At 43.0% G+C, this 12,144-nt stretch overlaps 1 protein-coding gene across 1 annotated transcript in view; it reads right to left on the reverse strand.

Moving 5' to 3' along the window:
* The window catches only part of SYNE1 (spectrin repeat containing nuclear envelope protein 1), a 578,063-nt gene that overhangs the window by 388,994 nt on the left and 176,925 nt on the right, over positions 1–12,144 (reverse strand). The window contains exons 34-38 of the mRNA XM_007943230.2: positions 10,709–10,896; positions 9,933–10,050; positions 6,946–7,112; positions 3,804–3,957; positions 2,447–3,075 (exon numbers count right to left, since the gene is read on the reverse strand). Of these exons, the coding sequence (XP_007941421.2) occupies positions 2,447–3,075; positions 3,804–3,957; positions 6,946–7,112; positions 9,933–10,050; positions 10,709–10,896 (1,256 nt within the window). The remainder of the gene's footprint in view (positions 1–2,446; positions 3,076–3,803; positions 3,958–6,945; positions 7,113–9,932; positions 10,051–10,708; positions 10,897–12,144) is intronic.

Consider the following 12,144-nt stretch of genomic DNA (forward strand, 5'->3'; position numbering starts at 1 on the left):
CATGAGATTTTTGTAAAATAACAACAGTTAAGAATCACAGTTGTTTCATCCAAAATAAAAAATAGCTTTATCGAGTGAGTTTTATGGAAATTTTTTTTAACTTAAATTAATCACTTTATTGAGAAAAGGTTACTGTAACAATGACCATGTTTGATGCAAACTACAGTAAAAGCTGAGCATCTGTAAAAATGGATCATACAGAGGAAACTCTTGATACTTCGCCCCTTGCATTTTGGTCCACACTGTAGCCCTGTAGTGTGTACCAAGTAAGCATATATGCATTATCCCATTTCATTCCTAAAACAAAGCGGCTGGGGACAGATCTCATCAATATCCCCACCTTACAAGCAGAGAGGTGATTTGCTTAGGGTTGTACAGAGAAACAGAAGTATGGCTGGAAGTTAATAAAGCCATCTTTCCAGTGCCACATTTTCTGTTCCTTGCTGTGGGACTTGGGTGAGTTCAGTATTGGAGACACTGCTGGGGGGATCTTGAGACCCACCTGCACCTTCTTCCACAACAATTTCAGAGCAGTTCAGCCCTGCAGCCCAATGCCACTGCTAACTGCCTGGGCAAGCACGCTGCCCCTTCGCCAGCCTAGGCTACTCCTTCCCTCTTTGTTCTGGAGGCATTTATTCCGGCCCAAATCCTCTTCCCTTCTGCAAGTTTACTTTCAACTGCCACAGGAGTGTCAGAAACCCAATCTATAGCTCCACCATTTACTCTTTCTACTATCATCGAACTGGGAGTCTAGTGGCACAAAAGGTTAAGTGCTCCGCTGCTAAACGAAACATTGGCAGTTCAAACCCACCCAGCGGTTCCCAAGGAGAAAAACCCGGAGATCTGCTTCTGTAAAGATTACAGCCTAGAAAACTGGGGCCATTCTGCTCTCTCCCATGGGGTTACCATGAGCTGAAAATGACTTGCCCACATCTTCCAACATCAACAGCATCATCGAACTAAAGCTGAGGCTGAATGTTTGATTCTAGTTCAACAAAAGCAAATGGCAATGACTTTGGAAGGTCAACCTAATCATGATCAATTATGGGCATGTTGGTTTTTGTGCATGACAGCTATTTCTTTGCTCCCAGAAAAGATGGAAGAGGAAGTGACCAGAGAGCGAGAATGGGGAGAAGGTTCTATTAAGGGAGAAAGATAAGATTAACAAGAAGATGACAGCTTTAGGAAAAAAACACTATTTTTCAAATTTACTGAGGGAAAATACTCACAACCCCTTTGCTTCTCAATTAATTAAACCACGTAATAAAACCCCACCTTTGTTTAAACCCATGTCTCTGCCTTCTCCATTCTTATAAGCAAGCAGTTAAAAGTAGTTAGGCAGAACCACTCTGCCATGCTGATGGACTTGACTTGAAACGAATGAACAAAATCTCAAAATACTGCCCAGCCCCTTGCTAAGCCCCAGAGGTCCACTTGTATGCTCTGTACGAGTGGACTATTTTACACTTCTTCCTCTCTTCCAACACCCTATCCCCTTCCCCTACTCTCAACTAATCAGTTTGCCCCAGTCTTTAAACAAACAGTTGCTGCCAAGCTGACTTCAGCCCATGAAGACCCCATGTGTGTCAGAGTAGAGCTGTGCTCCAGAAGGTTTTTAAGGGCTGATAGTTTAGAAGTTAGATCACCAGGCCTTTCTTCTGGGGTGCCTCCGGGTAGACTTGAACCACCAACCTTTCAGTTAGCAGCCAAGCACATTCATCACAAATTCCCTCATACTTCAACCACGAGAACCACAAATCTACCTGGGTCCCCACTTTTCTCCTCTGCCTCCATTCTTGTTACAGATCAGTCCTTTCTCCCATCAGTTAAAAATTGTTTCAAAATAGAAAATAGCATAGTCCCTAAGGTACTCGACTGCTAACCAGGAGGTTGGGGGTTCAAACCCACCAGCCACTCCTTGGAAGGAAGGATAGGCAATCTACTCCCATAGTGATACTGCCTCAAAAACCCAAAGAGGGGTCACTATGAGTCGGATCCGACTCGACGGCACATAACAACAACAATCTAAAGACTCAAGAAAATAAGATCTCAGGTGGATCATCTATGTTGTTGTGTGCCATCAACTTGACCCTCTATGACAGGGCAGAACTGCCACTAAGGTCTTCTAGGCTCTCATGTTTTTGGAAGCAGATCACCAGGTCTTTTTCTTGTGAAGCCACTGGTGGGTTCTAAGCACTGACCTCTCCGTTAGCCGTGAGTGCTTCACCATTGTGCCACCAGGCTCCTTCAGCTCATATACAGCCCTTAGGCAAATCCTCTTGAAAACCTCAGAAATTTTAACACTTCTAAAGTGTCAAATTAGTCACAATTTTATCTTAAAAATATTAGAAGAAGAACCTGCTAACTATGGCACTGTTAACAGTTACACACATGTCAACTGCAGAACAAATGAAAGAGATGGCAGCGTCCACGTGTCTCCTGTTACCTCTGTTGCAGAGCTTGCCGCGTGGGCTCTTTCAATCGCTCTTTGTCAGCCCTTTCGTCGATGTCTTCGATGCTCTTCAGCAGCTCCTCTTTCTGGTCCCAGAATGCCTTTTTTAACACCGCCAGGGCATCTGCCTCGCTCTGCTTCGTTCCCAGAAGGTTCTGGATTCTCTCTAATTCCAAGCAGAGCTGATCAGCCGTGGCTCTGCAGGAAGTCCTTTGCTCAGAGCTTCCGCTCTTCAGATGGTACTGGGCTTTGCTAAGAAGCCCATCAAGACTGACGGCAGTAGATTCTAACGTTTTAGCATCTTGAATGGTATCGCTTAAGTCCTTTTCTAATAAATCAGACTGTTTCTTATTCATACTGTGGGTGGCTTCCACCATTTGCCTCAGCCGATGGAGAACCCCTGACAGACAGCAATGGCGCTGTAGGAATTCTGCCAGCTGGCACAGGGCAAGCTGCCGCCTCTCCACGACCTGGCTGGCCTCCTCGAACAGCTGGAAGCAGTCCTCCGCCCTGCCCTGGAGGAGGTGGAGGTCCTCGGAGCAACCGAGAGAAGCCAGCTTTGCCAGGTGGCCCTGCACATTCTTCATTTCTTCCTGTTTGCTTCCCACTGCTGCTGCGTGGTCCTGGACGGGAAAGAAAGTTGTGGATCCGTCAGTTATGCTATGGTTTACACCACAAATAGATTACAGGATTTGTGACGTCAAGTCAGGTTTTCAGTGCAGTGAGCAGCATATGGTAGATATTATGCATAATATAAAAATAAGGAAAATCCAAAATTATAAATTGCTTTTGGAGCTCTGGTGGCCTAGTGCCTAAGGCATTTGACTGCTAACCAGAAGGCTGGCAGTTCAAACCCACCAGCCACTCCTCAGAAGGAAGATTGGGCAATCTACTTCTGTAGAGATACTATCTCAGAAACCCAAGGAGGGGTCGCTATGAGTTGGAAACAACTTGACAGCAGTGAGTGAGTGAGTGAGTGAGTTTAAATTGCTTTTAAGCTAAATGGTAATTCAGTAAAAATATAGAATTAAGTCCTAGAATTCAGTATAGGTTTTCAGCATTGGTACAAAATAAACTAAGTAGATTAAAAATCAATATTTTTTTATCACTTCACCCAGAAAACATCTGCTCCACTATGAAGAAACTGTCTTAAGGGGGTGCTTCTTTTATCTGATGTGGTTTTATCATCTTCATTTATCAGTATAACACACTGCCTAGACCCATATGCACAATTATGAAGACACTGTGTATGAATAACAAATTGTTGTGAGAGTTGTTAGTACTGAGTCTCTGTCATTCTAGAGCTCTCTTTCATGACCAAAGTCTTCAGTGGTGAAAGAATGCACTGTACCTTGTGGCGGATAAGAGCCGCTTGATGGTCTGTTACGCTTATCTCAGAAGTTGCTTGTAATTCACTGAGGAACAGCTTAATCCAGACAGAAAAGGAGAGCAGCTGCTCATCAAACTGCTGGTGTTCGGCAACCACTGACTGGAGCATATGAATCCTATGCAGAGAGAGGCGTTAGAGGTAAAATACTCTGTAAGTGCACAGAAAGGGTTAAGGATATAATTTTGGCATACACTTATCCAAGAGCCAAAGGGATGTTACCAAACCCGAAGTGGGATCTTTTCTAATTTCCAAACCTGTTTCTCTCCTGATTTTCCTCATCTCAGTAAATGCTACCACCAGCCAGATGGTCTTAGGAGCCTCCCATCTGCACCACCACACCAGACCTAGCAGAGTACTGCATCAGCTGCCCCCACTACCACAGTGGGTACTGACTCTGTTCTTGTGCCTCTGTTGTTACTACCTCTGCCTTGGTCTAAGCTCCTTCATCACTCGCCTGGCCTCCAGCAACCTTCCAAATGGGCTTCCTTCCTTCCACCTTCACCTCCCTACAATCCACCCTCTAGGTAACAGTCACAATCATTTTCAATGTCATCAGATCCTTCCCCTGCCATTCGTAAACACTTGAGCAGGTTCCTGCTGAACAGGCAGAACCCATGACCTCCTTCCTGTGATCTCCCGAGGACCTCACACAAGACCTCCTCTGGTTGCCATGTGTTGGACATGAGTAACAGCCACTGGTGTTTGAGGACCCCTGACTTTTGTGACAGCTCTGTTCACACTCACACTCTCCTAGTACCACAGCTCACAAATGCCTTGGTGCCAGGCACTTTTTTCCCCTCTGCCCACATGCTCTGCTCCCAGGGCACTGTGGATCTGTGTCCTGGGCAGCACTCAGATCCTCAATCAGATGGTATCTGCCCCCAGAGAGCCTTGCACTGAACCGCACCACCCTGCAGTCCTTGCCACGTTACCTGATTCTACGTCTCCATAAGACTTGGAACTACCTGAAAAAGTCTTGTTCATTTGTTTAATTGCATACGTATCCTCCCCAGCCCTCTACCTCCCCACACACTGAACTGTAAGCTCCTTGAGAACCAGGATTTCATCTCCTTTGCTCACTACTCTGTCCCTAAACTCATTGCCATCAAGCTAATTCTGACTCATAGGGATTCTATAGGACAGAGTAGGACTGCCCTATAGACTTCCCAAGGCTGTAATCTTTATGGAAGCAGACTGCCACATCTTTGTTCCATGGAGAGGCAGGTGGGTTTGAACGGCTGACCTTTTGGTTCGCACCTGAGTGCTTAATGACTGCACCACCAGGGCTCCTTACTCTATCCTGGTACCTAGAAGGGTGCCTAGGATATGCCTGGAGACCAGCAAATGTTTGGGTCATGAATGAACTGGGTTGCTTAGGTGACACAGGTAGCCTGAAGTCAGAATCCATCACTAGTATTATGAATAAGATCTTAACAAACTATTAACATTCATTACAATGGTTCCTATCCGAAGCTCAACTTTTTTAAAATTACGTTCATGTTTAATCTTTTAAAAAAGACTTCTACACGTTATCTTTTCTTATATTTAGAATGCTTTCATGTATTTGTGTGATTTCAATAGTCCTTTATTTTCCCTTTATGAGCTCAGCAGAGGGCAGATCCTGTTTCACAGAAAATTAGTCATGTTTTGAAAAATTGGCATCATGTCCTTCTGTAAGCCTCTCCCACATTCAAATGTCCCTTCTTTCTGTCCCCACAAAATCTTGCGCTCACCTTTCTCACTGCTTTCCTTGTTAGGCCCCACACTGGTCTGTAATGTATTTGAAGTCAGGAAGTAGGTTTTATTCATTTCTACAGCTCCAATGCCTGATGTGGTGCCTGGCACTCAGCAGGTACAAGATAATCATTTATGGATTGACTGGATAGATGACTGAATGAACAATGGAACAAACACAAGCTCTATGCAAGCACAGAGTAGGGCTCTTTCTTGTTGGTATCTCCAGCACATAGTAGAGGGCTCTGCTTAGTGCAGCATATAATAAATATTTGCTGAATAGAATATATGAATGAATGAATGAGTGAGTGAATGAATAAAATAAAATGGCCAGAATGGTTAAATGCTTTTCTCCAAGATTATATGGGTAGTCAATACTAATTTCAGGAAAAAATTTATTTTCTGGCATATCTGAAAAACATAGATTCCCAATGCTAAGTCATCTAGTTGATGAAAATTTAATCCATTTAAATAAATTATATTATATGTAATGTATAATTATATATAATTGTAATTACTATTTATTGATAAATGATAAAGTAGTAATATATTAATAATCCCCTTGCTCTCTCCAAAGATCTATATTAGAATGAAATGAAGTAGGTGCCATATGTGTGTGTTAATACACACACATATAGAGAGAGGCTGTTGGCTCAGTGCTTAAAGCACTCAAAGGTTGATGGTTCAAACCCACCAGCCACTCCACAGGAGAAAGATGTGGCAGTCTGCTTCTGAAATGATTTACAGCCTTGAAAACCTTATAGGGCAGTTTTACTCTGTCCTATGAGTCAGAATTAAGTCAATGGGAGTTGGGAATGGGGTTGACTATTCATGTGTGTGTGGGGGGTATAAATTCCTTGCACATTGACATGTTTGGTTCCAAGGACAAGGTCGTTGCAAAAATCAACATTATGTGAAAATAGAGGATGACCAAATCAGATCACAAAATGGTGGATAATGAGATAATCAGTAAGGGAGGAGTAGAAGCACATACACAAACACACACACACACACACATGTGATGCCTCTGCTTAGGAGATATGTGATGCAGATTTGGGTTATCAATTTTTTTCCTGTAAACAAACAGCTTTGACAATAAATAGTACAAGCATTAGCAATCATACTCTCCTCAATGTATTTCAACTAGTTTGATCACATGTGCTGATTGTCAGATTAAAATTTTGAATTGAAGTTAGTGAGAAATGTTACCTTCTTGATTTTAAAAATGTCAGGTACTTTTTCCCCTTCTATAATTATCCCCCGAATAGTTAAGTTGAAGTCTAAACAAAACTATTTTCTTAATTTATATACTCATCATTTGAAAACAAAAGGACATTATTAGAAGTTTCAAGATAACCAAAAACCCAACCTCTTGCTAATGATCTGTGGCAAATCTCTCCATCTCTCATCCAGCTGATCCAAATGTAGTTTCACCATCTTCACCTCATCCTTGGAAGTCACTGAGAACAGTGCTTCCTTCAACTGCAGAAGGTTGCTGTAGGATGAGGCCTGGGATACAACCTCATCTTGCAAGGCCTGAGAAAAAAAGAAGACGTCACGGACCTCATCCACGGTGACTGACCAAGGAAGAGCCAGGTGACACAGGTGGTCCTTCAAAGCTTTACATTCTTGTGAAACGATTGTCATCAGGTTCAGGCTAAAAGAGAGGTTTTGTTTTTGTTTTAACTTTCTTTTGAAAAGATTCCACTTATCCTTTGTGATGGGCAGTTTTATGTGTCAACTTGGACAGACTATCATCCCGGTGTTGCTGTGAATGTATTTGATAAATGTGATAAAATCCATAATCAGTTGACTTTAAATAAGGATGATTACACATGCAGACCTCCGAGATATTGTGGGTTCGGTTCCAGACCGCCTCAATAAAGTGAATATCACAATAAAGAGAGACACAGGAATTTTTTGGTTTCCCAGTGCATCTTAAAGTTATGTTTCATGGTACAGCAGTCTTTTAATGTGCAATAGCATTGTGAAGAAGGTTTGAAATATTGTGAGAATTACCAAAATGTGACCCAGAGACATGAAGCGAGCACAAGCTGTTAGAAAAATTGTGCTGATAGACCTGCTCAACACAAAGGTACCACCAACCTTTAATTTGAGAAAAGTGCAGTGTCCATGAAGCACGATAAAATGAGGTGTGAGGGCATCAAATCACATGTGGACATGAGTCACTCAGCTGAAAGGCCTTAAGAGCAGAGATGAGGAGCTTCCTGAGAAAGAAGAAACTCCATCTCTGGGCAGTACCTTTGGCCTTTCCTTTGAGTTCCAGCCTGACCTTCCTGATGGTCTGTCCTACTGACTTCAGACTTGCCTAGCCCGTCCACATGAGGATGTATGTCAATTTCTCACAGTATATCTCTTACTATGTATCTTCTACTGGTTCTGTTTCTCTGGTGGAACCTTAACAGATACACCTATAAAACATGTGACTTAAATCTGAATTATTTTTCCAGACTGAGTTCCATTCAATTAGGCAATTTTAGAAGCTGTGATATTTCTTTCAGGATGAAGAAATTGAGCAGCCTTTTCTATTGCTAAAAAGAATCAAAGTACACTTAACAGTAATAGGGAGGCAATTCTAGCCCACAAGCATGGCCTCCCCGTCTGTTCAGAGACTATCAAACCAAACTCACTGCAGCTGAGTCGTTTCTGACTCACAGCAACCCCTCCTTGGGTTTCTGAGGTAGTATCTCTAAGGAAGTCAATTGCCCAACCTTCCTTCCGAGGAGTGGCTGGTGGGTATGAAGGCTAAAATGGAGAATGTAAGTGCTCTTAACTTTTCTTCCATACAACAGAGCCACTAATTCTTTCATTTAATCAGGCAATGAATCCCGCAAGTGATGTGAGGATTACATATGCGTTTCAGTTCCTACCTAATAAGGCAGAAGATATAAGCACTCAAATAGATAGCCAACAACATGAAATGGGATTAAATAGGATGATAGGTGTAAACTCAGTACAGAGTAGATGCTTATCAAAACGTTTTCTTTTTCTTCCCTAATGAGGTCACGTGTGATGCCGGCAAAATCACCAAAGGTCTCAGGAAGCAGTCAGTCCCCGGCCTGCAGATGAGAGGGGAGACCACACAGCAGCACTGACACTTATGCCGAGCAGAAGAAGAAAGGAACAAGCACACGAGCAAGCCCAGGGGCTGGGAACCTACGGGTACAGCGTTCAGACAACAGCGGAACACCGCATGTGTCTGCGGGAAAGGAGAGCTTCGCTCTCTCGTGGTCCTCTCCCGTGGACAACACTGACTGTCCAACGTGTAGAGACACACAGAAACACAGTTTTATATGCCAGATATCTCTGTGTCTATGCCTTCTCATTTTCAAAGATAGGAAGGAGCTGGGCCTTCCCCTATTTATAAGAAGAACCAGATGTGGACTGAGGAGTTTGATCTTGATCCTCAGACACAGTCACTGTAGGTTTCTGAGCAAGTAACTAATACAATCAAAGGAACTTTTGTGAAGACCAATGCTAAAAATTCAGGTTTAAGGCAGAAAGTAGGAGAATCAGGATGATGGGGTACCCCCAATGTAAAGAAGGAAAAAGTCAAAGATGGAGCAACAATGCTACAGACACCCTCCCACGGAGTTTTTAGAAAAGCAATTATGAGAAGTAAAAGGACCTTGCTTCCTCCTAACTGTCTCATGAAGGTGATAGAATAAAGTTGAGGTGTAAATCTTTAACATAATAAACTCCTCTGATCAGTAATTGTGCCTTTTCAATTTTCTGTCACAGATATCATCACTTAAAGCAATTTAAACTCCAGAAATCAATAGTATTACTTGTTTAAAATGATAGCTTCTTTCCAAGATGTAGTAAACTAGTTCTCTTGGTCTTTTGATCTAATATCTTTAATTGCACTCATTCATTTTTCTATCTTGCTTGAAAATAGTTATTTACTGTGACTTCTTCCTACACTGGATTGTTTCTCTCTCTCTTTTAAAACCCTTTTTATTCCATAAAAAGATCATATCAACACCAAAGTAGAGAGAATACATCCATCACCCAGCTTCAAAAAACACAGCCCACTCTGTCCCACCTACATCCCTACCCATTCTTCACTCAACTCCCCTACCCCAAGAGTGTTTATTCAAATGCCTGCCACCAAGTGAGGATTTTCTAGTACATCCCAGAAAGAGATCATCACAAAGGTCACCATGACTTTATCTTTCAGGCCAAGGTGGCTCTCTTCAGAATAGCTTCCATGAAATGATGCTACAGGGCTCACAAAACCAGAGCAAGAAGTAAGTTGGATCGAGGTCAGTTTGTTTATAATGCATCCATAGCAAAGACCATTTAATTGTCCTCCTCACCCTTTCATGAACTTGCCTGTATTAATTGAAGTTCACCCTCCACTTTGACTCTGTCTGCAGAGATGTCTGGGGAACTGGCTATAGCTTCACACCGCTCTAACCAGGTCAGGAATGTTGACAGTTCTTTCTCTAGTCTAAGGAAGCAAAGGCAAGAAATAAATTCATCAAGAATGATCATGTGAAAGTCAGAGGGTGCAACACCAACCATCGTACAGACGACAGTGCTGGTTACCTTCTTCCTAGATGGGAAGCTACAAAACCACTCTTTCCATTGTTGCATACGTACTTGCACACATGTGTTTATCTGTGTAGTATGTAAGGACGCACACATACTCTTTCCACCTTAGGAATCTTCATCTTACAATGAAGACTGACAAGATCATCTTATAGTAGACATATGAGTTCACATCTCTTGCATAGGGGATAATTATTTTCCATCACTAAATAACAGCGAGGCCAGCATTTCCACTGAATACTAGCTATTGATGCCCATGTTGCCCATAGTGGTCCAGTGGCAGAATCCTTCCCTTCCATGCGGAAGACCCAGGTTTGATTCCCAGCCAATGCAACCCGTGTGCAGCCACCACCCACCTGTCTTGTGTGTTGCTAACTAAGATGCTGAACTAAGACATAATAGGAAGAAAGGCCTGCAGACCTAAATCTGCCACCGATCGTGGGGACGGTGCAAGACTGGGGAGCTCTTCACTCTGTCATGGATGGGCTCACCATGGGTAGGCCTGCTTTGCCCCTGACTCCCTGGTAGCTAACAACACCGAACGGCAGGCCGCTCACCTCTGCCAGTGGGCCAGGCGGCTCTCCAGGGCGGTCTGTCTGCCCTTCGCCCTGCTCAGTAGCCCCTCGTACTGCCGCTCCACAGCCACTGCCTCCTGAGCAGCAGAGTCTCTGGCCATGACCTTGCGAGCACTGGCCGAGAAGGCAGTCACTGTGCTGTTCAGAGACTCCAGAGCCTGACAGAAGTCCTACAAAAGGTGCAGAGGGAACAGAATGAAAAAGACCAGCGTCAAAGGACGGCACCTACTGTTTTTCATCGAGCGGCATCATCGCAAAACTCTTCCCTCGGACGTAAATCTCCAGTGGCACCAAAGAATGCCTCTGCCCATGATATTCAGCAAGACAGCAAGAGTGAGGGAACGTTCCTCCATGACAGCAGAAACAAACAATGGGAACAGAGAGACTATTCCCTAAATACGAATGTGCTGTCACACGTCTGAATAATGTCAACTTTCTCTTAACAAGTTGGATAAGTGGTGAAAATTATTATTACTTCTATGCTAAACAGATTTAGTACTTTAACAAACCTAATTCCTAATTTATAAAAGGTACATTTAACATCCTAGAAACTCTTTAAAACTATATGAAAAGGATTATCACTGAAATAGCTGCTGTCAGGAATCAATAAGAATGATAGTAATAGAGTGTCGCAGCGTGTGCCTGGTGCTGCATTATGTATACAATATGTATTCACTCACTCAATCCTCACTAGGAAGCGTAGAGGCATTTCTTTCATTTACAGATCAATCAAAGCAGAAAAACGTAACTTGCGTTAGGAAGTCCAAATACTAAAAAGAATAGAATAGTATATTCTCTACTACTGAATTGGGGCAGCTGGGTGGTACAGCCACTTAAGGACTCAACTACTAGCCAAAGAGTTAGTGGTTCAAATCCACCCAGAGGGACCTCGAAAGAAAGGCCCCGTGACCTGCCTCCAGAAGGTCACAGTCTTAAAAGCCTGTGGAGCAGTTCGATTCTGCACAGGTGGGGCCACCCTAAGTCAGAGTTGACTACATAGCAGTGGTTCAGAGTCCGGAAATGCTAACTTAGTCGTCTAGTAAAACAATTTCATTGAATTCAATTTTCCAAACTTTTCCTCATTTTTTGTATATTTATAAAAATTACCTAAGTAATGCGAAAATGCATTCTCCTTACAAAAGGTTCAAAGAATTCACTGCCACTACCCTTTCTAGAGTGCCTTTGTCAATGGTTTGACTTCTGTCACTGCTGTCCCCTTTCAGTACCCACGTCTGTTTATGCAGTATGTGCACACGCCACAGATTAAACTATTTATAAATTAGTAATTAACACCTGTTTCTATTTAGAACATCTTTGGGCTTGACTCTGTCTACTTTGCCCCCTCCCTGAATTCTGCTGGACCTACATGTGTGTGCTGTTTTGTGGATGGTCTCTCAAGGGTCACCTGCTGAGGGACC

This window comes from Orycteropus afer, unplaced genomic scaffold (assembly GCF_000298275.1).
Source record: "Orycteropus afer afer isolate SDZICR_OR568_19922 unplaced genomic scaffold, OryAfe1.0 scaffold00101, whole genome shotgun sequence".
Classification (NCBI taxonomy): Eukaryota; Metazoa; Chordata; class Mammalia; order Tubulidentata; family Orycteropodidae; genus Orycteropus; species Orycteropus afer.